The following is a 27,318-nucleotide window of genomic DNA, read 5'->3' on the forward strand; positions in this document are numbered from 1 at the left end:
TTCGTGGGATCTTTAATGATCACAAGTGATTAGGGCCTTAATTTTAAGTCTTATCTGAAAGACGCCAGCTCCAACATCACCGTGTAGTCAATTGACTGGATGAAAATCTTAAAAAGGCAAATCTCCTTCTAACTCCTTGGTTGTTAGTTACTACTGGTAGAATCCAACCTAACAAAAAAAAAGTGAGACTAACCTGATCATGCAGTCCTTACTGTGGCTGAGCTCCGTTGACGTTAGTGACAGCTTAGCCAGAGTAAGGACTTCAAAACTGAGCCTAAAGTGGCATTCTCTAAGGGTTGTAGGAAGCAGCCTATAACTACTATGTTAAAATGTCCATGACAGATATTTCTTTGTTTCCCTCTGTTATAGGGAGGTATACAGGGTGACAGAAACTTTACAGCGAGAGAAGTCAGGACTCCTTAAGCAGCTGGATTTCTTAAGGTAACACACACAATCATTTGCAGGATTTCTTGCATTATCATTATAAAACGGTGTGTTTATTTTAAAGCTCGTAAACTATGACCCCAAACCGACAGAAATGCCATTTTGGGATTAATCCCAGCATATAGAAATTCCTCAGTGTCCTAGAGAGAGTGGAATATCCTTACAGCATCTGTCCTGTCAGAGCTCCCTGCCCCCCACCATAGGGGGACTATCAAGGAAAGACAGGGGTTTTGTCAGGGCATGCTGCACTGTGGCTATTCTGTGCTATGGAGTAATATCTAAGAGGCTGTTTCAGCCAAGGGCAGGTCAAAACAGCTGTGAGGCTGCCCTGACTTTGTTGTGGGCCAGGCCTTGGATACAGGAGATTCAAAGGCTGCTTAAAGCTCCTTTTGCCTTTCATTGCTGCACCAAGTGTAGTTCATTCAGAATAGAGACTGTTAGTTTAAATATATATATAATATATATGGCTGATTTTCTGCCTAACATTTTTATATGAGTATAATGCAAGCATTTGAAGCTAGTTCGGGGCACTGTTCAATGTCTTTTGTAATGTGAAATAGTATCTAATACAAATATTATCACCTCATTTTTGTTACTAGATTATTCAATTTATATGCGCTAATTATATGTGCATTTGAGCAACAGTCTTTCATCCAGTGTGCATTTAAAAATTACATTAAAAGTTACATTAAAAATTACATTACAGTGTGCATTTAAAAATTACAATTACATGAGAGGCTCCCAAATCGTAGCCTGAGACCCGCTGTTGGTTTGCAGTGCATTTGCCAATGTACAGCAGCACTCTGTCCTCCTCCATTGGTGATTGGGTCACAGATAGAGGTTGATGAGCCTGCTGGAGCTTTGGCTAGCTGACCTGGGTCTTTCTGTGAGCCAAGGCAATAGCAGAGCCATTAACGTCTTTGTGTGACCCATCCGCCATGAGAAAGTGCCAGAGTACCATCCAGAGTGGGTGTGGCTTAGATCTGCAGAGAGCTGGCTTATCACATGGAGTGCCTCTTCTCCATTATTTCCAGCAGCTAAATCACATTAAGAGAAGCTGAACACATTTTTTATTTTCTTAAAGCTGCTCTTCTACATGAGCAATCATGGTAGTTGTCTCAGGGATGTTACATGGTTGCAACAGGTCTATGCAGCTGTGATTGGGAGGGCATGCCCCAAACAAGCTCTCTATTAAGATCTGAACTATGGAAAAGTTTGAAACCCTTTGATTCAGAATAAATGAAGAAATATTGTTCATGGGTATTTTTTCCACATTAGAAGCTTTTGCTTTGACATTTGTAGATTGAGAACCAGATGGTCTAAATTAGCATAGTCCCCACTGAATTACACCAGCTGGGGATCTGGCCTTATGATAATATAGATGAGTTAAAGTCAAAGATGAAAACAGCAGAATAAAGATAATGCACTTCAAGAAGGCAGATTTGATCAGATGCAGAGACTTGGTAGGTAAGAGCTAGTGGGAAGCAAGTCTAAGGGAAAAAAGAATTCAGGAGAGGGGAGGTTGTGGAATCTCCAGCATTAGAGGTTTTTAAGAACAGGTTAGACAAACAGGGATGGTCTAGATAATACTTAATCCTGCCTGAGTGCAGAGGACCAGACTAGTTGACTTATTTCTATGATTCTTTGGAGAAATATCAATGTAAAAATATATTAAAGACATTAAAGTAAAGATGCTAAATTTCTACAATAGTTTGCTGGTTCTTTTACTTGTTTCCTTTCCTTACAGAGAAAAGAACAAACATCTCAGAGATGAGCGAGACATGTTTTTACAGGTACACAAATAGCATTTTATAACTCAGTAGTTATCAGAGATCAGAATGGTCTAAAATATGGGGACCAGAATGTCGTAGGGGGGGGGAAGAGATTCTTGTGTCATTCTCTTCCCTCTTGCACTCACCATCTTCCCAGTTAAAAAGGAAGATTTATGGCAACAAAAGGTATTTATTAAATAAAACTAAAAGCCACTGGAAGCCAAATATTTAGGTTACTAAAACTCAAGCTATTTTAGGGGAAGAGAATGAATACTAATGAACCTAGTTTATAAAAAGCTAAGGAGACAATCAAGAGGGAATGAGATAATCTTCAAATGGAGCCATTAAAATTCAAGTGTTTATCTATCCTATCAATAGTAATCTCTTTAAACATTTATACATCAGTGCAGTATCTGAGTACTGAACAAAGATAATTGCATTCTAAGAGTCCTATCCTCCTGCCAATGGATACAAGTCAATCTCATTGACTTTGTATCCTGCAGCAGGAGACTAGGTCCCCAGGACCTGAGAGATATCATAGCTTCCTTTTCTGTACTAAAGATAATTCAGAATTATGATGTCTAATCATTTGCAGAGGTGATCTGTGTTTCCTTTCTCTACAAGAAGGAGTGACGCTGAGTCAGATTGTCAGCTGGTATAATCAGCATAGCTCTGTTGATTTCATTTATTTCAGTGGCACTCTGCTGATTTACACTGGCTTATGGTCTGGCCCACTGGGTCTATAAGGAAGATTAATTATTGTAGAATCTGGGTTTTCCATGTTTTTATTTATCACTCAAGATTTTGAAACATTTGCCTCTCTGCTAATCCATCAATTACTTTCTGTCACTCCCATCGCTGTATCATCTAAACACTAGCAACAAATAGACTGTTTTATTAACCATAATGAATAGTAAGAGTAAATTAATAAAATAAATAATATATTTCTCCAGAAAAGTAAAACAAATGCTCCAAAAGCCAACTGGAAACAAAGATCAGGATCTATCATTGGCAAATATGTAGAAGGAAAGGCATCACTTAAGAGGTAAGGACTTAATTTTTCTATTTGACATATGTTTGACAGTTATAGGGAAAGTGCGCAAAAGATGTGCTTATTGGATGCTTAGAATGCTTATTTCACCATGATTGTTCTTGAAACCACTACAGCTTGGAATTGTAAGTGTAATATTGATATTGCATCGATCTCTAAGGTGCTGATTAGTATGTCGTCTGAGTATCTGTGATGGGGGCAGATAGGACCCACACTGGCAACACGCAGCTTAATGAGACAGATAGAATACATGCTGGCTACAAAAGGGTTAAGGAGAGCCTGTGATCCAGCTGACTCTACCCTTCTATGCCTGTGGCCAATGTCAGGTGTGGAGAGGAAAGTTAAAAGAAGGACATCTAGTCCAGTTGAGGACTGACCAGGAAGGAGAGCAGAGCTCTGCAACTTCTCTCAACAAGGCAAGTCTGGCTGTAGTCAAGAGCATAAGGCAGCTTGCTAAGTGAATAAACCATGTGGGGGATAGGATGACTAGGCCCAGGAAGATGGACATGAAGGGACTAGGGACATGCAAAGACAAGCCTGGAGCAGAAGGGTAGCATCCTGCCAACAAATCTTCAGATGCACCTGATTTTTAATTCACTGTTTTTTGTCACTTTTTGTTTTGTCATCTAACATACTGGAAGTGGTAGGACTTCAGTGTGCCTTAGCTGGGGTGGTGAAGGCACCATGGCACCAGATCTGAGAGGGGTGACACAATCATCAGGAACCTGCGGTAGTGGAGTCATCCCCTGACAGGCTGCCTAGACAACCCAGTTACAGAGCTCTTTTTAAAAAATTAGAAATCTAGGGTCAGATCTTCAGCTACAGCTAATACACTGACCATGCTGCTTGGGCATGGGTAGATTGTCAGAACAGCAGAAGCCAGTCCAGTACCTGGTGTTACTTAGATCAGCATTAATGTGGCATGATATCTTCAGGAACTTCTGCTGGAGGAGTGCACCTCCACAGCACCCCTTACTGCAGACAGTAGCTGACTACCTGGGATGCATAAGAACATGGGATAGATAGAAGACATAAAACCATGCAGAATTTAAATCTGAATTATGGGATCATAAATACGAAATAAATGGGAACAGGATTAAGGCCTCCATGTCATATTAACAAGCTTCTTTTGGGCAAAGAAAAAACCTAGGAAGAGCAGTAGAATGTCACCTTGGGGATAGGGACCACAGCAAGAGTCTGAAAGAATATGGACATGCAGCTAGTATAAACAGGCATAGCTCCATAGATTTCAGTGCTGATTTATAGCAATTGATGATCTGGCCCGTACTGTTCAAACCAGAATTATGTCACAGATGGAAAGTTTTGTTCATTCTTCTCTCACCATTTTAGGATGAGCCTAAATCCACTGTTATTCGTCTCTGAATTTTCAGTCAAAATATTAATATTTGTTATATTACCTTCTGTATGGGTTACATGTGTATTATACTGATTTTATACAAACACTCTTATATAATAGATGTTTAACTTACTTTTCAAAAGTTAATTGATTGTACAGTCTAACTCTGCTCTACATAATAGATAGTGTAATGGACCTGATTGTGCATCCTGTTACATTAATTTAAGTCAGGAGTAATTCCCTGGATGGAATTACACCAATGTAAATGAGATAAGAATTAGGCCTACTGTTATTTTGTAACCTACTTATATCTGATCTTTATCTAGCCAATCCTCCGAAGATGATGATGTTTTCAATAACTTAACGAGGAGGAGGAGTTCTATTGGTTTGAATGGATATCTTTCTTCAGAATCTGACCATGGTACTAATGGGGGCATGACTCAAACAAAACAACTGCAGAGAATAATCTCCATTGAAGAAGATCCCTTACCCCAGCTTCTTGAGATGCCAGCTGAGAAGCAGTACAGCAAGTGGACAGAAGAAAATGACAACGTCACCCCAGAAAAGGAAATGGATGAGAAGCAAATTGTGACATCTTTAGACCACACACCATTGTGTCTCAGAGAGCAGCCAGTAGGGAAAGAAACACAATCAAATGTAAGGGGACAACTTACCTTAAATAGAGGTGGAGGGTATCATGTAATAATTCACTGTCACAAACCAAAATCATTTGGCTTCCCTTTTGTAGACACAAGTTCCACCCATACAATTTAGATGCACATTTTGATACCTCTAATTGATTTTGTTCATGCAAATCTGATTACTTAGGCCTCTGGCTACTTGATTGCATAAGGTACCTACATGCAGATTTGTGCCTAAAATTCATTTTGAAGGTATAAAACAGGGAAGCCAGGCATCAGCTGAAAATATACCCAAGAATTACGATAGTAAGGAACTGAACAATTGTGTGAATTAAATTATACATTTTGTATAATCGCATGAGGCCATTTCTTACATCTTTATGAGATCACAATCAGGTCAGCACCAAGTCAAGGTACTAAAGGTGATTATGGAAAAATCTCACTGGATATGTTCAAAGTGGAGACGAGACAGCCAAATATAAGGCACTGTTTAGGAACACTGAAATCAGACCTAATGATGATACTGGGAAATAGGACTAGAGGATCCACTAATGGGTAGAGAGAGATAAAAAAGAGGAAGCTTTTTGTGACCATGTACCTGGAAAATTTGTCCTTTTTTTTGGTCAACATTTTAAATTGTGATTAAATTTGGAACAAGTTTTTATAGCTGATGGGGGATTTGGTTTTGGTTTTGGTTTTGGTTTTTTGTGCAAAACTTTATGCAAAAAAAGTGCTTTGCTTTTTTGGGACAAAATGCGAACAATTTTTTTCACTGAAAAATCAAAATTCAGAAAACTTCTTCTAGCTCTACTCTCACATTAATGTTCCTATCAGAAAACTGAATTGTGTGTGCAGTCCAGACTTTATAAAATAATATCCAGGAAAGGACAACTCTGCAGTCAAAAACCTTATTCACATTCTTACTCCCTTTAGCTTACTAGATAATTTTAGTATAGCTAGTAAGTGTCATCCATTGCTTGATTCCTGAAGTATATATTAAAAAGATTAAGGTATGGAAAAATAGATATACTCAGTCTTAATTACATAGTTTGCTCTTCTAAAAGAAACAGGTACTATGCACATCTTTAAAAAGATCATAAAATGATGCCATGATTACATAATAACTGTTATAATTGGCACACTTTGTTACAAAGTATAATCTAGATAGAGAAATACCTTTCCATTAAAAAAAAGGAAAGCTGATCAAAACTATTTAGATCATTAATGTAATATAGTCACAAGGTAGTTTGTACTGTTCTCAAAAGAGAAGAATCCTAATTACTGAGTATTACTTAGTCTGGACAGCTGGACCTTTTCTTCACTTATGATCAAGTGGACCTTCTCAGAAGAAAGTTACTGAACTCACTAGCTACTTAATTAACAGTAAAATGTCCTAGGACTAGTTAGCTGTCATAAAGTGCCTACACCTCTACCCCGATATAACGCAGTCATGGGGAGCCAAAAATCCCTACCGCGTTATAGGTGAAACGCCATTATATCGGGGTAGCGGTGGCAGGGCTGCAGCGGTGATTTAAAGAGCCTGGGGCTCCGGCAACAGTGAGCCCCAGGCCCTTTAAATCGCCAGTGGAGCCCCACTGCCACAGCTCCAGGGTAACAGTGGCAGGGCTCCAGCAGTGATTTAAAGGGCCCGGGGCTACCCACAGCAGCCAGAACCCAGACCCCTTAAAGTGCCACCAGAGCCCCGCTGCTACCATACTATATGTGAACCCATGTTATATCAGGTCACGTTATAGCGGGGTAGAGATATTATAAAGACTTAAATCAGAGAATTAGCTTATTAGTGACATTAAATGACAATTGGAAAATCTATTAGCTGGTTTCTTAAACAAATTGATACTAGGAAATTAAAATATTGAGATTGCTCAGAATTTCTCTTAAGTCCTTTGTATTTTAGAAGAGAGAGGCAGTAATTTTACTCAAGAAGTAGCACAGCCTAGCAGCTCAGCCACATGGGTAGGACTCAGAGGGTTGTGGTTCTATTTCCAGCTGTGTGACTGACCTGCTGGGTGATTCTAGGGCAGCAATTCCCAACTATTTACCATTGTGGCCCACATTGTGTTATGTGGACCGCATCTAACTACCTGTATGGCCCTGAGGATGGGCTGTAGCTGTGTGCTGATTGGGCTGCCAGTGGCCCACAGGCCACGGAATGAGAACTGCGGCTCTAGGGCAAGTCACATCCCCTCGCTGTGATTCTGTTTTCCCTTCTGCGGCTTTGTTGGTCCTATCTATTTAGAGCGTAAGATCTTTGGGGCAGGCACTGCCTCATGCTGTGTTTGTACTGTGCCTAGTCCAATGGGACCCTAACCTCAGCTGAGGGTTCTAGGATCTAGAATGAATATCTGTGCCACAATTTTTTACCCTCACATGGGTACATTGGCATCCACTAATATCAATAACAACTATTGATATGCACCCCTGGGATGAATTTTGCTCCACTGGTGCTTTTTATATACTAGCTCAGCTTACTTCCAGTAAAGGACTGTCTCATTATAGCCCTACAACCCCAGTACTGGAGGTCACGCAGAGCCTCCTCACCCAGCAGGCCCCCTCTGCTGTATCTCTTAAGAGGCTGCAACACGTTTCTCTGTATAGTCAAACAAGCCCACTGACAAGTTTGGAGGGTGGGGGCCCAGGAAACTGTCTTCTTCAAGCTCCCTTTGAAGTGATTACCACCCCAAGCAGGGCGCTAGCCCAGAGCAGTCCCTGTACTGAGTGGAGCCTAGAAGTTGTGAGTGTGACCAGTGCCGGCCTGTGAGGCACAAGGTGTGTGTGTGTCAGGGGGGGGTTAGATGCTCTTAGTGCTTCCCCTGTCCCTTTGCACACCCACTCAGAGCAGCCACAATCTGGCCTTGAAGTTTGTTTTTCTAGTTTAGCTTTACATTTCCCAAGCAATGGAACTTGCCATTCTTCCCTGGGGAGACCTCTCCATAGCCTCAGAGATGGCACAGTCAAAGCATTTAAACTGCAGTGGCCAGCCACTCTGAGCTCATGCTATCCACTGCTAGGACTCTACCTCCCTTTCCCTTCTGGCTTTTCCCGCTGGCAGCAGGGCTGGGGGCATTGCTGTTCCATCAGTGAGGGTCCCTTCAGCCTGCTGTCTGTGCATACAGATGCCCTCTGGAATTGCTCCTGCCACTGCATTGTAAGTTTCAAGGAGTCCCCTGGGGGATAAGCCCTGAAGAGTGGCTGTCCCTCTCCTTCTCCAGTCGATTTCATCCCATATTATGCTATACAGTGAATCTTCGGTGTAAATGCCATGCACGGTCTAGCGGTGACTATGTTATGGGGGCAGAATTATACCTTGTAGTCATATAGCCCTCCCCTAAGACCACTCCTGCCCTGTTCAACAGTTCTGTTCTCCACTCTGCCTTGGGGAGGGGAGCATCGAGACCTAGGTGTTTTTAATTCCCTAGTGTTTGCTCTCCCGATGTCTAACACCCTTATGACGATACGTTCTGTGGTCCCAGCTCTTTCCACATTGAGTACAAGGAGCTCCAGGTCACCGGTAGTAAGTTTCCCTAATCACCAGACATTCTAAGTCAGCTCTGAGAGCCCCTTATCAGAAGGGTGGTAGAGCTTGTGTAAATCAGTTCTCTTCCAGGAATGATTGAGTCTTTTTCGTTCCCGGGTTATCATGTCCCGAGCACAGATGGAAAGTTTCTCAAAGAGGGCACTGAAGCAGTGCAACGTGCCAGCAACCTCCGCATTGCTGAAGGGCCCATATTTGGTCAGCCCATCTTCAAAGCGGGTGGCACTGGCTTGGATGTTGTAGCTAGGGTGACCAAGGACGTGGTGAGGCAACCTTTAATGGGGACTCAGTTAGAGATTAAAACTATGCTCCCAATCCAAAGCCCATCATCTGCACTCCTTCTGGTGAATCATCTAAGGAGCTGCAAGCCAGGCAGGCACAGTTAGGTACAATTCTCCCCTCTGCTCCAACAAGATGGAATCAAGTCCATTGTGTATATACCTTCCGCCCCACACATTTCTATTAAATCTGCCAAAAACCGACACACATGACTGGTTGTGTGCTGTATGTAGGAAGGTCATTAATAGCACATGACATCAAGATAAAAATCTGAGACCATATTGTAGACCTAAGAGAAATTTATATTCCAATAGCATATGGCAAAGTGCCTTTCCACTTCAAGATTTAATAATCTGGGGAGAGTTTGTAACTTGTTTCTGCAGATCATAGGTTTCCAACCAGTGACTGATTCCCACATTAGGATGGGGGAAGACATTTTGCCCACAGGACAGATTGCTCAGTCCTTTCAGGGCATAGAGTTACACTTCGGGGGCATCCAGCAGGGAGTCATCTGAAGCCAAGAGCTCAACAAAAAACAGCTTGAGCCAGCTTGAGGCATTAGCAGCTGCATCTTCTTTGCAGCTTGCATGGCTGGAATCACTAGCAATAGCTATTGGATGGCTTGGTCCTGTTATAAGTATTCATCTTTATGCTCAGTTTGGACGTGGCATTGGAGCCATATGTTTGATTACAAAGGTAGGTTTCCCTCATGAGTGGGTCGGATGCATCTCATAGGGAAATGGCTGACTGGGCAATCAATGGGTTGAGCCAAGACCCAGTGATGCTCTCAGGCTGTTAACCCTGCCAATTTGTGTGTGTCCACTGAGGACAAGATTTTTGATGCTGGCTAACTGCTAACTGAGCTATTGTTATTAGCTAATAGAGTTGCAATTTAGGGCCTTCCAGTCCAAGCTGGGGAGGGCGGCAGTCTGTGTGTATGTGTGTGTGTGTGTTATTTCCCAGCACTCAGATTACACACACACACACACACACACACCTCCCATGATGCTTGCTGTTGGAAACAGGATAGAGGCTCAGGGTGATTTTCAGCAGATGTAAGAAGTTTCCTTCCATATATAGAAGCGTGCATATTGCTAAGAGCTAAAGGTGCAATGCAGTTTGAGTTTTTAATCTAAAAGGATAAGGGAGCGAAGCGATAAGAGATCTCAGTACAGTGATAACAATGGCTGTTATTCTAACACATGAAGACAGCTAGCTAGCTAGATATTTGCTCCAAATGTTGACCCCGGTGAATGGATTTCTTACAGTTAAGGGGCACATTGGAGGGCTTTTTCTCTAGTACAAATACAACTATTTTTTCCCAGGACAATTCAGCATTTTCTTCATAGCAGTACAGAATATTGAGTGGGCTGGATGTCTACCTTGCATTGAAGGGAACACCAGGCAGGCTACCTGCTGGAAGATCTGGGCCAGCACCCTTGTGCATATGTTGGAGTGCTCACTTTGCATTATAGGGAGATTCACCCTGCCTCTTTTTCTACAGAATTAGTATCGTGCTCCCCACCTTGCCTTCCCCCTTCAGCCTCTCTATCCTAGAGCAGCAGGATGGTTCTGGTCCCCATTACAAACTCAGTGGTGCTGCTCCATTTTTCCCTAAAACACTGCAGCTGAAAATACAAGGGAAGTGCTTTTGGAATAAGGAGGTACACCTCTACCCTGATATAACGCTGTCCTCGGGAGCCAAAAAATGTTACTGAATTATAGGTGAAACTGCGTTATATTGAACTTGCTTTGATCCACTGGAGTGCACAGCCCCCCTGGAGCGCTGCTTTACCAGGTTATATCTGAATTTGTGTTATATCGGGGTACAGGTGTACCTAAAATAGAGCAGAAATAGTCTTCTCCAGCATCCCCTCTCAGTTTAATCCACAAAACATGGAAAATTTCCTCATACTTGGGAAGCTAAGAGGTTATCACCCTCACTCTGCCAAAGATTAACTGCATAGTTAACTGGGCCTGGTTCTCCTCTCACTTATATCAATTGTACACTGGTGTAAATCAGGAAGCTCCTGGATCTACACCAATAGCAAATGAGAGCACAATCAGGTAATAGAAAGTATAAAACAGATTATAAATTTGCTTGTGTTCTCGAGGTAAAGACACACAGTCTATGATACAGATAAAGTTTAGTGTGGGGAGGCTCTGGACAGAACTGTGCAGAGCTTGTTGGATTGGACTTGCAGAGGTAAATGCAAACCTTTTTGTTTCAGCTCACATGGGGCTTGCACCCCAAAATTTGGCTGGGAATCAGATTCGCTAAGGCCATGGGGTTACAAAATCAGCAGGAGACTTGTATTTTTTTTTGGTTTAGACTGAAAAGAAAATGACATTGACTCAAAAAATTGAACTCAAAGATGCTAGAAATTCTTGGTGGAAAAAATACAACTTTGATAAAAATTCAATATTTCATCCTTTCTGTATGTGACAAAAAGGCTCACAATTCACAGATAAGACCTCTACAGAGTCTTCCACTAAAACCAAAGGAGGCCAGACTGGACATTCCTAATATCATTAAGGTAAAAAACAAACAAAATTCCTTAAAAAAAAAAATCAACCAGATAAAAAACTCTTAAGGTTATTTCATAAGTCACCAAAAAGGAAGGATACAGCCTCAATTTTTTCCTCTTTGCAGGTCATCTTTAAGTCTTTACAAATTGGAAAGGGCAACAGAGTTCAGAGGTAGAGTTTAAATTGTCAACTAACTTTTGTGCTTGTTTGAAGGAGGAGAGAATATACTCTGCCCCTGATCACTTATTCAAGATTGTTTTCGTGGGCAATTCAAGTGTGGGAAAGACTTCATTTTTGAGGCGATTCTGTGAAGGCCGTTTTTCCCCAGACACATCTGCTACCGTAGGTAAGTTTAAGAAACATTATGATGATGATTACAGTAGTACCTAGAGGTTCCAACCAAGGCTGTGGTCCTGTTCTGCTAAGTACTGTACAAATACATAGTGACAGAAAGTCCTTGTCCCAAAGAGGAGAAGCAAAGAGACAGAGAAGTGATGTATTACCTGAGGTCACAGAGCAGATTAGTGGCAGAACTGAAATTAGAACCCAGTGATGAAATCCTTGGCTCACTTAAGTCATTGGCAAAATTCCCATTGATTTCAGTGGAGCCAGGATTTTTCCTCGGGTCTCCTAGCTTCTCGTCTAGTAACCGAGGCACTAGATCACACTGCATCCCAAAAGATTAATAAGATTTGGCAAATGTCAAATGCCCTTATGACCATCACTGAAATCATAATTGCCTAATTTTCCAGGGAAAAAAGCTTTGTATGGCACAAAAAGAGAAAAATGTTAGCGATAAATTTACAAAGCTGGGTGCTTAACTGGTGCCAAGATAGCTTGTGCTCATAACTGTTGCACTTACAAGTCAGACCTTCAGACTATATGTATAATTTCCTGGGACTTCTAGAAGGAAGACACGGATGCTGGGAGCTGCAGCTTAGATGGCAAGTTTTTAAATATAACCTCACGCGCAACAGTAACTCATTATCTGTGTGAGTCACACCAGGAAGTGGGTTATTTGGCTGGCCTGCAAATACAGATAAGCCAAAAGTAACATTATAAAAATAAGAACTGCTGATAAGACTGATAGAGCAGACTGTGCAGAACAGCTGGTCATTCAAAACCTTGACAAACCCAGATGCAACTCAAACCCACTTCCATGAAACTAGATTTTGGTAGTGGAAAAATCCTCTACAATCCATCTGAATGTTCTGATTACTTGCTGAAGGCATTAGGACCAGATCCATTAAACTCAGTGGCAACACTCTCATTGACATCAGTCTAGCAGGAGCAAATCTTAGAGGCATGTTGCAGAAGGGGCAGTGTAATCTAATGGTTAGAGCAAGTATCATTATAAATATCCAAGAAGTGTATAAACCAAAGCTAGAGAGAACTTGTTTAAGCATACTAGGCAACATTTTCAAAAGTGCCTATATGGCTTAGCAGCCTAAGTCACCTTGACTGTCAATGTGACTTAGGATCCTAAATCACTTGGGCTCTTTTGAAAATTTTACTCATCCTGACTTTTTGTGAATTAAATTAATTTGTTAACACATTTACATTTAATATGTTTATGTTATTGCTTTAAAACTATGGCAAATAAAAGCTTCTGCCTGTTCTTATTATCAGCTTGTTGTTAAGGATCAGAATCTATTGCATGCCTTCTGAACCAATGAACACAGGTTAGAAATATTTGTGGCTTGTTTGAACATGACACTATTATCTTAAACTACCATGAACTTGATCAGACCATCAGAATGAACCCGAGACAACTTGTGCTGTGTTTATAGGTATAGATTACAGTGTGAAAACAGTGACAGTGGATAACAGCCAGGTAGCCCTGCAACTCTGGGACACTGCTGGGCAGGAACGGTGAGAAAATGTCTTAACTTTCTACTCTCCTACTCTGTGCATTTAGAAAAGAGCAGCATTTGGGCTCAATCCTGCTCCCCAGAAGTAGGGAAAAATGGGCGTATTCTCATTTAGTTCAATGAAAGTGAGAGCAGGCCTTTGATCCTTTCCCAGAAGGATCAATATTGGCTAACAGGGTGGGGTGTTTCAGCCAAACCCCGCCAGCCTGTTGTAGAGACTCTTAAAAAAATAGTCCCATAAGCTACTATTAAGGAGTGGAGCTGGTTGAAAATGTTCTGTCAGAAAGGTTTTTTCAACAGAAAATTACTTTGTAACAAAAAGGAAATATTCACACACAAAATACCTGTTTCCATTTAAATGTTTCATGTTTTCATTGAAAGACAAAAAAAGAAAAATGAAAAACATTAATTTTGTCTGGAAAAAAATATTGCAGTTCTCAGTTGCTGAAAATTGAAATGTTCGGTTTTTTTCCAATTGAAGGCTGAATAATTTTTCACATAGAGGAGTGAGGAATTCCTGAAATGACACACAAGGTGAGGTTCGGAGGATGCGAGGCAGGGGTCAGAGCATACGTGCGACCATTGGTAGTACAAGAACAGAAAGACAAGGGAAAGGGTCAGCAGCAGGATTTTTCAAAACGTTTACTGCACATTTTTGTTTACTTGATCTTTTAGTCACTGACACTGTGCATTCCATACATGGGATTGCCACTAAAGGAGAAAAAGAATGACCTTGATAGGAGTAGATAATAAATCCAGAAAGCACTGCATTTGTTCCCTCGCTGTATTTCACTGTATAGCTCAATTTTCCCTTCAGATCTACACTGCACTCTATTGCAAATTTTGCACTCATCTAGTGCATGGGATTGTCAGCGATAACAATGGAGGTTTCATGTGTAAAATAAGTAGGAAGAAAATCCACTCTGCTCGTCAGAGAGCAGAAATGTGTCCCCTGAATGTAAATTCATATGTAAGGGTATGTCTACACTACCCGCTGGATTGGCGGGTAGCGATCAGTTTATTGAGGATCAATATATCGCTTCTAGAACATGCTCCCGTCGACTCCGGAACTCCACCAGGGCGAGCGGCGGTAGCGGAGTCGACAGGGGGAGCTGCAGCCGTCAATCCCACGCCCTGAGGACGGGAGGTAGGTCGAAATAAGATACTTCGACTTCAGCTGCGCTATTCCCGTAGTTGAAGTTGCGTATCTTAGGTCGACCCACACCCTAGTGTAGACCAGGCCTAAGCTGAGTGAATGAAGCTTTGGTCCTCCAGCTCTTACTCATGTGAATAAACCTTAGTCTGACAACATGGTGAGCTCTTTTTCCATCTCTGCCATTGACTTGCCACTTATACCTACCTATGCCTCCGTTTACTGCGCATCTGTAAATGAGTGGAATAAGCTTAACCACCTTTGTAAATTACTGTAAGATCTAGAGACGAAAAGAGCTATCGATGTACTGTTGTTACACTCATGTGTGTAGTCCCATGGACTTCAATAGGACTACTTGAGTGAGTGGGAATTACACATGTGAATAAGGGCTGCAGAACTGGGCCCTGATTTAAGAAGGTATTTGGCTCCACATGCCCATATCTGTGGCCCAAACTGAGCTCAGATGAATACAAATGTTCTGTCTACATCCCTGTGTATAAACCTTCAGTGCTGCAGGACTGAAGGGTTGGTGTACAGCTTCTGGCTACTATGCTGTAATCATATTGTTACATTACTACTGCTCTTTAGCAAAGGGCTATAAACAGATTCTTGTTTGCAGGTACCGCAGTATTACCAAGCAGTTTTTCAGAAAAGCCGATGGTGTCATTGTGATGTATGATATAACAGCAAAAGACACATTCACAGCTGTCAAACAATGGTTGGTGAGCATTGAGGTAAGAGGATGTAGCTTTCAATCTAAACTACTCTGGCCACATGCTCTAACTTCTTGAGGCATTCCCTCCAGGTGGGGGTTACGGGCAGGTCAAAAAGGAGGAAGTAAGGTCCTACCACTTCTTGTGCTGTAGCAATTACTCTGCTATATATAGGACTTCAGTTCACAGAGCCACCAAGCCAGTTTTTGACAGAAGCCCTACTTCCATTTTATAGGAAAACAATAGTCATTCTAAAATTTCAAGGAGTATCTCTCTTCAGTGGCCATTATTGATGGGATGTATGTCCATCTTTCCTGGTACCTGGCTTAATCTGAGGGGAAAAATTCCCAGCATGCACTCCTCTGCTTCCCATATCAGTATACATTGATCATTGTCATTGGAGTTGAAAGAGGCTTCAGTGCAGTGATGTAATTCATAAGAAACAGTTTTGCAACGGCTACATCTTTAAGTTAGGAGATTTTAAATAGGTTGCTCATGTAAATCAACGGTATCCACAGTACGTGCTATAAAACTGGTTTATTTTATAGGATTCAGCTTCCTGAAAAAAATTCTGTGGAACATCTTGTTTTTCTCCCCCTGCCCACACCCAGTCATAGCTCCTGCCCCGGTGAGCTTTTTGCGACTTAAAAATGCTATTGTCTATTCAGATCTTGTGGCAATAAGCACAGTATGCTAACATGTGAAACATTGTATCTGTACTTTGGAGTTAGGCCCCAGGGCCAGATTAACTCTCCTGTGGGCCCAGGGCTATTAGATTTTGTGGGCCCCTGTATACAAGTCTTTTTCCTAATTTAAAACAAAATGATCATAATTATGGTATCAAGCCTGTTAATGCTATACTAAACTTGCCTTTTAATTAACATAAAGCCACTCTGTGATTACATTTCAGTCTTAAAACATGTAGAATATAGTTAAGTTAATTCAAAATAGCCTGCTTCTTACCTTAGAAGAGCTGTTATATGAGTTTCTTCTGGGAGGGATTTTGGGTGCAGAAGGGGGCTTCAGGCTGGGGCAGAGTGTTGGGATGCAGGAGAGGGTGAGGGGTACGGGCTCTGGGAGTGATTTTGGTGCAGGAGGGGATTCTGACCTGAAGCAGGGGATTGGGGTGCAGAAGAGGATGCAAGGTGCAGGCTGGGGCAAGGATGGGCTTACCACAGGTAGCTCCCAGCCAGTGGCACAGCAGGGCTCAGGCAGGCTGCTGGTCTGCCTGTGATAGCACCATGCCGCTCCCAGAAGCGGCCGGCTGTTGGCAGATCTCTGTGTCCCCTGGGAGAAGAGGGACAGCATGTTTCCGTGCGCTGCCTGTGCCTGCCGCCCCTGCAGCTCCCATTGGCTGGTTCCTGGCCAATGGGAGCTGCAGGCATGGCGCGGGGGCAGGGGTAGCACGCGGAGCCTCTTTCCCCTCCCACCAGGGGCCATAGAGACATGCCAGCAGCCAGCCACTTTTGGGAGCAGCGTGGGGCCATGGCATGCAGGCTGCCTGCCTGAGCCCTGCTGCGCCACTGGACATTTAGTGGCCCAGAGATTGCAACTGACTGGAAAAGGCTCCAGGATCAATTGGTTGGTGATCACTGACTTGTATATAAATAGGGATTTATTTTTGCGGGGCCTCCCCTTAGCCTGAGGGTCTACACTGCAGCCCTAAAGCCCCAGCATTAATCTGACCTTGTTAGGCCCCAGTTGTTCAAATACTTACCACTGTCAGTAGCTGCATTGAAGTAAACTCAATATTAAGTATTTGCAAGATCAGGCCCTTATTTAACATGTTTTCTGAACAATTGAACGTTTATAACAATTCAGCACTTTAAAAAATAGCTTTAGAAGAGAATTTTAGTTTTGATAAGGAAACATGGTTTTCTTTTCAATTTCAATATTTTACACATTTGATTCATCTTGACTGACTAATTTTGGGAGATGTTAACTAGCACTGAGTTTAAGACATATGGCCAAATCCATTGTCTTTAACTCAGGTAATGTGCCTACTTAATCCCTGGTGTACTTTTGGTAATATACTCATTCTGATAGTGTTTTCCTTGGTAACATATATTATCACTTTTCAGAATTACATTTGATCAAATATATTATCTCCATTTACATTATGTATTTTGATTGGTATGATTGGATCCAAATGCAGTTGTTTTCGTGCCTATCTAATTGGAAGAGTAGAGTCAGATACCTGTGGTTTTATGTAGCACAGTATTTTTCTCTCTTCCTTTTTCTTTTTTTTAATTTGTTTACGTCTGAATGATTTTCTGAGCTGTTCTGTTGTTCAAGGAATGTCAAGGATGGTAATGCATTTCTAGCACAGAATATCTCCTTTATTCCTTTTGTCCAATTCTGATGCCTGATATAGCTCTTCATAAAATAACACGTTATTTGCCTGATTCATCTTCAGTATTTTCATTTTCATGTTGGCAGCTGGTGGGTCTCGGCTCTGCTTCATCTGTAATCATTTAAAAAAATATTTTGATGATGTTGATATATTGTGTGCAGTATGGTGTTGTGTTCTTTGCTCTGCAGGAGGCAACTGGAGAGAATATACCTGTCCTTTTGCTGGGTAATAAAACCGACAATGAAAAAGAACGAGAAGTCCCTCGTGGACTAGGAGAACATCTAGCTAAGGTACAGCATGGAGAAGGGAATCGCTAATAAAACTAAAAGATGAAAGTGTTTAATGGATGTTAGATTATATCTAGAAACTCAGAAATACAAGTTGTTATTTTTAAGAGGGCAATTGCTTTTAGAAGGGGGAAAAAAACCTTAATACTTATTAGTCGATCTTGGTGAATCATTTCTAATGAGTAATTATTTGATTAATTTTGTCTCTTAGTGAACTACCTGAAAAATGTCCTGCATTTGTTATTATTTGTAATTGTTTGTCAAATGATTTATCAGAACAACTTACAGCCTGTGGTTTTCCTGTGAATTGTAACTACTGATAATTATTAATGGGTGATTGATCACCTAAATCATATGGTGGTGTTTCTGATCCATGACTGGATGATGAACTTTTAAACAGGAGAATAATGAATGATGAACACCAAAAAGTGAATGATGGGATATCTCCCTAGGGATTCTTTTTTTCCCCCTCATTGCATAGACAATTTCTTAATAAATGGTTTTGTGGACACCTCCCTCCATTTACAATCCAATAACATCCCTGTGACACCTACAGCAGTTACTTCCGTGGAAAGTCATGACCGAAAATTATGTATTTTTAGCTTCTTTTACTGTGATTTAGTAGCTGGAAACAACAAGAAGAAGCAGCTCTCTGTGGAGTACCCACAAGAGTTCTTCAAACCACCCGTGATCCATGAGCCATAGTTTGAGAACCAGTGGACTTAGGATGACCAGATGTCCCAATTTTATAGGGACAGTCCCAATATTCAGGGCTTTTTCTTATAGAGGCACCTATTGCCTCCCATCTCCTGTCCTGATTTTTCACACTTCCTATCTGGGCACCCTAAATAGACTAGCAAATAACAAAAGCACTTGCTTACACACAGATATTATTTTTGCATTCAGATGTGTAGTGAATATGAATTCATATGAATAACACCTCCAAAAGATTCAGCTACATAGAAATCAGCTGTCCAAATCTTCATGAGAAAAATGAACTAAAAGGAGCAGAAATATGACTGAATCAAATCAGATATCGAATTCCATGAATGTGTCTGCAAATGCATTTTCCCATTATTCATTACTTATTGGTAGTGGATTTACTAGTTTGTCCAAAATGCAATGAAGTCAATGGAATTATTCTGTATTTGCACCAATGTAACAAAGCAATATTTGGCCCCGTGAATGTAATTTAAAGAGTTGGGGCTATATGCTACTTTTGACCTATACACAGACTGATAATAATACATTGCCATATATAGGTATTGTGTTGTTATATGGCTTTTATTTTGTGTTTTATAAGATGAAGAAGGGTGCTTTCTAATTTAGGGCCTGATCTTACTCCCATTGTAACGCGTTATAAAATTCCCAGGACCTAACCAAATCAGCCACACCATCATCATTCATTTACTTGCACGTCCACCAATGTAATATACGCCATCATATGCCAGCAATGCCCCTCTGCCATGTACATTGGCCAAACTGGACAGTCCTCTACGGAAAAGGATAAATGGACACAAATCAACAGATATTAGGAATGGCAAATATACAAAAACATTTCAACCTCCCTGGCACACTATAGCAGACCTTAAGGTGGCCCCTCCTGCAGCAAAAAAACTTCAGGACCAGACTTCAAAGAGAAACTGCTGAGCTTTCAGTTCATCTGCAATTTTTTGACACCATCAGCTCAGGATTAAACAAATACTGTGAACGGCTTGCCAACTACAAAACCAATTTCTCCTCCCTTGGTTTTCACACCTCAACTGCTGGAACGGGGCCTCATCCTCCCTGATTGAACTAACCATGTTATCTCTAGCTTGCTTGCATATATATACCTGCCCCTGGAAATTTCCACTACATTCCTCTGATGAAGTGGGTATTCACCTACGAAAGCTCATGCTCCAAAACCTCTGTTGGTCTATAAGGTGCCACAGGATTCTTTGCTGCTTTTAAAATTCCCATTGACTTCAATTCCCATATTTTCAGCCCCTTACTCAGAACCTAAAAGTTTCTGTATTTAGCAAATCGGTTTAGTTTTTGTGTAAGAATCCAAATGCAGGTATAATTTCAGGCCCTGCAGATTACTTTCTAGGAAAAACTCCAAAGTATTATTACTGTAGCCTTATGCAAAAAGCAAGTGACACACGAAAGGTAAATGGAGGGAGTGGGCGGCTATTTGTCATTTAGCTCTTTTTAAAAATGGGCAACTAGTAAAGTGAAGATGAATCACGCTGAGATGCAGAACTTGCAGCCCACCAGGTCATTAGCTGTAACATGGCATGTAAGGAAATAAAATGCTTTATAAAAGTAACATAGAACAATGTCAAATGAAAAATGATAACATTCAAATGAATGAATACTCTTTAGAATACATTGCTTGATGGAGCAAAAGTAAGGAGTGATCAGTGACAATTTGTCATCTGACAAGCTGCAGAGATTTAATTAAATTATAGCAATTTGCCTGTTGAGCTTATAATAATTTATTTCAATGGATATTAATTACTGTTAAATAGCAATGTAATTCCTAGGAAACCACATATGACATCTCCATTAACGAATCCACTTGAGTAGCTTACTTACATGAATTACTCCTTGGGCACTGAGACTGCACTGGGTTAGATCCTCATCTGGTGTAAATCTGCCCAGCTTCATTAACTTCAAAGGAGCTAAGCCTATTTATACCAGCAGAGGATCTTCCTCATTGTCAGTAGGTTCTCAAGAACGTTGGTGGATCTCATTTGAAATACTGTGGGTCACATACTGCAACTCTCATTGCTTCATAAAACTTTGGTAGTTAGCAGCACAGAGTCTTAGCTAGATAATGTGATGTAGAAATCAGCCAGTCTTCCTGGAGATTCCCGCTGAAGGGCAGCCTTCGTGCAACCCCTCTAGCATACCTAAGGATACCTAACATTGCAATGTTGGCACACCAAAGGAAGTCCTATCAAATCCTCATCACTGGAAAGGATTGGAGGATGCAGTACGATACCTCAGGGAATGGATAAAGGGAGATAGGCACGTCCAACAAGGATAGGGAAGGCCCTGGTGGGAATGATAGGGGGGCAGCTAGACCTTGAGAAAGCTTAATCAGCAACATGAAAGAGCAAGCACCCCAACATTAATCAACACTGTCTGGTATGCAGACGTGGCATTGCAGAATGGGAGCAATAGCCTCAAAGCAAAAGTACTCATGTTTAATATAAATCTGATAGTGTCCAAAATGCACTCTCTAAGAAGGCAATAGAGTTACTGTCCCAGATCAGAGCAACTGCACCTGTATTCCTCCTCCATGGGCTCTCACACTCAGGCTTCCACCCATCCCCTCTCTTTGCCAGAGGTAAGTCTCTCCTACTGCTGGCTGGGTTTTTTCCAGACTGCATAGTTCTCTGCCTACACTGAGATATGCTCAGCTAGCCAGACTGCTTAAAAGGCCACTGTCTGCACTTTGCTCTCTCTTCAGAGGCTATGAAGAGTTGTAATTGCTGCCAGTTACAATCACCACACAGCTCTTTCTAAGCAAGCACTTTTATTCATAAGGTGAACACATTAAGACCATAAGAACAGCCATACTGTGTGAGATCAGTGATGCTTCTAGCCGAGCATCCTGTCTCTGACAGAAGCAGTTACCACAGCTTCAGTGAGATGCACAGATCAGGGCAATTTGGAGAGATCCACCCCTGGTTTCCCCTCCTGACATGTAGTAGTCAGAGGTTTAGGGTCACCCCAAGCATGGAGATACATTCCTGACCATCTTGTCTAATGCCATGGATAGACTTAACCTCCATGAACTTCTCCAATCCTTTTTTGAACCCAGTTATACTTTTGGCCATCACAACATCCTGTGGCAATGAGTTCCACAGGTTGACTATCTGTTGTGTGGAAAAAGTAATTCCTCTTGTTTGCATTAAACCTGCTGCCTATTAATTTCATGAGGTGGCCCTGGGTTTTAGTATTGTGGGAAAGGGTAAAGAACACTTCTCCATTAACTGTTTTTGTGTTTGTTTGTTTGTTTTTTGCATAACCAGAGGCAAAGGGGGTGGGGAATTGCATTCACTTCCCCCTAGATATTTCCTAGGAAATCCATTTCACATGTATTGTCCCATAAATCCATTCTTGTCTAACACATTGTTTAATATAGGCCTTTGACCACCCTAGCCCACTATAAACCTAAACCTTTCCTTTAGTATAATGAACCCCAAACATATGTGAACTCAATTCAGTAGGCTCTCCCAGGGACATTGCAGGAAATTGCCATATCTGTCACCACTACTATCAGCAAAATAGAGAAAAGACAAGTCCATTTGCCTTTTCTAGTAGATTTACAAAGAAATTTCCATCCAGTGAGTTTCACTGTGGCATGATGTCCTAATCAGTAAACAGTTCAAACAAACAAGGTTTTGCTGCCTTCGTTACTTCAGGAGGTTATTCCACAATTAGACTTACAGGACAGTAACCACCAAAATCACTCCTCTTCTCTCCTTGTTTGTTGATTTGTTTTTTCCCCATTCTTTAGGTGCCTCCTCATTTGTCCATGATTTTTCAAAAATAATTGTCAGTGGCACGATATGTTCATTAGCCAATTCCCTTGATAGTGTAGAATGTGTCTCAGATGGTTAATTAGACATAACTTACCTTCTGCTACTGAGAGTTTCCACTGTACATTTTGTCAGTGAATTTTCCCTTCAAAGTTCAAAGGCATGGCTCCTTCTGTTGCAGGACTGACTGTGTCATCAATCATCAGAGGGGTAGCCGTGTTAGTCTGGATCTGTAAAAGCAGCAAAGAGTCCTGTGGCAGCTTATAGACTAACAGACATTTTGGAGTATGAGCTTTCGTGGGTGAATACCCACTTCGTCGGTTGTGTCATCAAGAGCAGGATCTGTTTGTCAAAGTGATGAAGATGAATGATTAGCATCAGTTAGGTGTAACTCATTATCTCACATTAAGGATTTGCTCTGCCACATGGCATTTGCTGAGAAATCAGTTCTGATTCATGCCAGTATCACGTGTGTGATTTCTCCTCATACAAGAGGCTGATGTGCTGTAGAAGAGCAAGGGAAGGCCAGTGCCACTCACAGTCAGGCTCATGTGCATCATCCACATGCTGGCTAGATTTTCTTTTACAGGTCTAAATGCATTCTTATACAGAAGAACAAAGGGTGTTGCTCTGAGCTTATAATAGATGTCAAATTTGTATTTGTGTGACTGTTAAGCTATTTAACCAGGAAATTTCAACAACTGTCGCTAGATACGCTAGAAATAGCCTCAGTGCATGTGTGTGTGTGTGTATAGTCATCATAACAATTATTCAGCACGTTAATAGTCCAAACTTTTACATGCTTTTCGGCTATCAAAAATACAAATTTAAACCAATATTACTAATCCATCTATCTTTCTTTCTTATCAGGCCTCTCTAGGTGCAGTATAATAAATTAAAATCATGACATTCATCAAAATGTAGAAAATAAAACAGTGAAAAAACACTCCTCTAAAATAGATGGGCTCAAAGAAAACCACTGCATAAACTGCAAAGGACTCCATGTCTGACAAGAAATGGATGTTGGTTGTGTTGTTGTTGTGGTGACATCTTTATTTATTGTCTAAGGTTTACCCCAGAACATAGGTTCCCAATTTTTCCCATAATCAGAGAGACCCAAATGACCAATGTGTATTTCCTTTTTCCTTTTATCTCCCAATGTTTCCATGGTGCCTTGTAAAGCTAGATTGCCGCATTATGAAAAGTTGACTGAAATGGTCTCTCTGTCTGATCTAGGATTACAATTTAATTTTCTATGAATGCAGTGCCTGTTCCGGTCATAATACTCAGGAGTCAGTGCTTCACTTGGCTAGGTAAGGAAAACAGCTTTTGCTTTTTTAAAACTTGGACTATTGCAGGACTAAAAAAATCAAACTAGGTGAAATGAAGGCCACAAAGGGCACAAAAACAAGAAAATTCAATGCAAGAAGATTTGTAAGTGAACTTAATTGATCCCTATCACTGATGACTGAATGGATTCTATTTGCTAAATTAATTGTTTCTGATAAGAACCAACCTTTTGCTGTCTGAATACTGTCTTGTGCCTTTTACGTTATAGTCAATAGTGCTGATCCTGCAAGAAGCTCCAAGTGGACAGAAGTGCCCACATGGAGCTCCACTGGAGTCAGTGAGGCTCTGCACAGGCAAGAGGGCCCATCTGTGCAGAGTCAGTTGCAAAACAAGGGCTTCTGAGAGGAGGAATGTGGGTAGAGGTGTAACACCAGTGATGGCTCCCAAAGGCAGACTATGGGAGTGCTGGGGAAATGCACACAGCCATGGACATTGCTATGCTCTTCATGGGGTACAGGGTGTGCTTCTCCCCCCATGCCAGTTCAGTTCTTCTACCTGGTTGAAAGACTGAGGAGGATATTTTCAAAAGTATGTAAGGGATTCAGGAGCAGAAATCCCACTGAAGTTAAATGTGACATGTGCTCCTAAATCCTATTGTCATTTTTGTAAAGCTCTCCCAATACACTTTGAACAGGAGAGAAACTAATAATGAATGGCAGATATTAGAGGCTGTATTTTCTGGCAGGAACCTTCAGGTGAAAGTTTGGGGATTTCTTGAACTTTGTGACCAATACCTAGTGGCTGCAAACAATGAATAACACAAACTCCCCAAATAACAGCAATGGACTCTTATATATGGAGATATACCTATCTCATAGAGCTGGAAGGGACCCTGAAAGGTCACTGAGTCCAGCCCCCTCCCTTCACTTTGGGAACCAAGTACTGATTTTACCCGACATTCCCCTAAGTGCCCCCCACTCAAGGATTGAACTCATAACTATGAATTTAGCAGGCCAATGCTCAAACCACTGAGCTATCCCTCCTGCTCAGCTTACTATTTACTGCTTTGATTCACAAAAATATTCACAAGTTGCCAACGATCAGCTCTAACTGCAGTTTTCCAAGTAAATGAACAAAATAGATTTTGCAATACAACAGCCTTGATTTTTGTTTTATAAACTGTGCTCACTTACTCATTAACTCACAAAATTCTGTTGTTTTCAATTAATCTCCCAGTCATCAGTGCAAATTAGCCATGTCTGACTGTGATGGTGTGGATTTTTTTCTTGTAGGTATTATTGCCTTTTTCTGAGAGTTGTTTCTTTTTGCTTCTTTCTTAGGATTTTAAAGGAACAAGAAGATAAAGTGAAAGAAAAGACTGTTCAGCTGCTGCGGGACTCAAAGAAAAAGTCTTGTTGTATCATACTGTAGAAGACTAGGGTACATTTAGACAACAATCATACATCTTATGTCACACTACAGGCATCAACACATCTGCCTCATGTTCAAAATACGTCTTATGCTACATTGTGAATGTAACAGCAGAAAACCTTTAAGAACCTCGTGCACACTCACTTCTCACTCTTTGCCTTAGGATTACTTAGACTGTAAAGACTTCAAGGCAGGGGCCATCTTTTTGTGATGTGTTTCTATATCACTTAGTACTATGGGACCCTAATCCATGACTGTGCTCCTAGATGCTACCACAATACCAATAAGAAATAGGAATAAGAAATCTACTTAGAACAGGAAGGTAATTCTCATAGGGCCTGATCATAGACACCCTTAGTTGAGTAGCCCTTACCTTTTGAGTAGTCCAGTTGGCTTCAGTGGGATCGCTGATAGAAGGTTAGAGTTTGCAGGACTGGATCCCTAATCTTGTAGCCTCAAATCTTGGTTCCATGTTGATCTTCTCTAGTTGTGTCTGGTTTGGGGGGGGGGGGGTTAAATTATTATTATTTAAATTTTAAGCACAAACAACGAAATGTAAAACTCTATGTTAAGGTTCTGAGTGTCAATCTACAAGAGTAAAGGAAAGAAATAGTCAGGATTCTCAGAGTAACATTAACTGATCCACACTACACATCTCTAGTACGTTTATTACTAGTGACACTGTTTGCACATGGGTCCTCACTGTGGGCCCATAACTCACGCTGGGGTGCCGTTACGTGACTCAGTGACTCCTGTGGTTTCCACCAATGCCAGTGCGGGTTTTACAAATGGCCTATACAGCAAGCCGTGCTCTCAAATGTCACTGGCAGGTGGCTGTTGTTTCAGACTTATGGCTGACACAACTCCTCCCTCTCACAAGGTTCCATCACAGAAGGTTTAGCATAAGAGAGTCCAGGGCCAAAATTTTTGAAGCTGCCTAAAGTTAAACCAGTGTTTTTGGAGAAATTTTCAAAAGGCATCTCAGGGATTTAGGAGCACAGACCTTGCTAAAATCCAAGGGCATTTGTGTTCCTAAATTCCTTAGGTGCTTTTACAAAAATCCTCACTATGCACCTAAATAAATGCCTTGATTTTCAAAAGTGCTGAGTAGTCAGCAGCTCCCTTTAATGACTTTGATCAGAGCTGCAGGGGTCACAACACTTGAAGAATCACATCCTTTATGTAGGTGCAGGCCTGCCGTCAGCAAGTCCAGGGCTCCGGGAAGAACAGTCAATGGGCCCCCACACACAAGCTATGCCTGCACAGACACAGTCTGCCTGACATTTGGGCGGTGCTGTGCTTGCGCTGGCTGGGGCCCAGAGAACTGCCAGCTGTGCTGCTCGGTATGCTCTTCCGACACAGCCCCAGGGCTTTCACATGCCCAACTGGTAGGGTTGCCAACTGTCTAATCGCGCAAACCCAAAGACGCTTGCCCCGCCACCTACCCTGCCCTTTCCCTGAGGCCATGCCCCTGTCCTGCCCCTTCTCCAAGGCCCTACCCCTGCTCACTCCATCCCCCCATCCCTCTGTCTCTCACTCTCCCACACCCTCACTCACTTTCACCAGGCTGAAGCAGGGGGTTCTTGTACAGGAGGGGGTGTGGGATGCAGGTTCTGGCAGGAAGTTTGGGTGTAGGAGGCAGTGAGGGGTCAGGCTGTGGGAGGGAGTTTTGATGCTGGAGGGGAGAAGGGATCAGCTCTGGGAGGGAGTTTGGATGTGGAGTGCAGGCTCTGGACTGAGGCAAGGGGTTCGAGTGCAGGAGGCAGTGCAGAGTGCAGTCTCTGGGAGATAGTTTGGGTTTGGGCTCTAGGTTGGGGGGCAGGTTCTGGGAGGGAGTTTGGGTGCGGGCTTTAGGCTGAGGCAGGGGGTTGGTGTGCAGGAGTGGGGCAGGGGGTCAGTGGTTACCTGGGGCGGTTCCTGAAAACAACTGGCACAACCCTCTGGCAGTGGCTCCTAGGCAGGGGAACTAGAGGGTCTCTGTGCACCGCTGCCCACAGGCACTGCCCCTGCAGCTCCCATTGGCCACAGTTCCCAGCCAGTGGGAGCTGCAGAGTTGGTG

The 27,318-nt window shown here is 41.9% G+C and overlaps 1 protein-coding gene across 2 annotated transcripts in view; it reads left to right on the forward strand.

Annotated features, from left to right (window-relative positions):
• The window catches only part of CRACR2A (calcium release activated channel regulator 2A), a 94,089-nt gene extending 67,091 nt beyond the window's left edge, over positions 1-26,998 (forward strand). For both annotated transcript variants that reach the window (XM_032775740.2, XM_032775741.2), the window contains exons 9-18: positions 370-441; positions 2,192-2,237; positions 3,170-3,261; positions 4,951-5,281; positions 11,840-11,972; positions 13,417-13,498; positions 15,270-15,384; positions 17,905-18,006; positions 23,775-23,851; positions 25,169-26,998. In XM_032775740.2, the coding sequence (XP_032631631.1) occupies positions 370-441; positions 2,192-2,237; positions 3,170-3,261; positions 4,951-5,281; positions 11,840-11,972; positions 13,417-13,498; positions 15,270-15,384; positions 17,905-18,006; positions 23,775-23,851; positions 25,169-25,259 (1,141 nt within the window). In that variant the 3' untranslated portion in view covers positions 25,260-26,998. The remainder of the gene's footprint in view (positions 1-369; positions 442-2,191; positions 2,238-3,169; positions 3,262-4,950; positions 5,282-11,839; positions 11,973-13,416; positions 13,499-15,269; positions 15,385-17,904; positions 18,007-23,774; positions 23,852-25,168) is intronic.
• The last annotated feature ends 320 nt before the right edge of the window (positions 26,999-27,318 follow it).

Source organism: Chelonoidis abingdonii, chromosome 1, assembly GCF_003597395.2.
Source record: "Chelonoidis abingdonii isolate Lonesome George chromosome 1, CheloAbing_2.0, whole genome shotgun sequence".
Classification (NCBI taxonomy): Eukaryota; Metazoa; Chordata; order Testudines; family Testudinidae; genus Chelonoidis; species Chelonoidis abingdonii.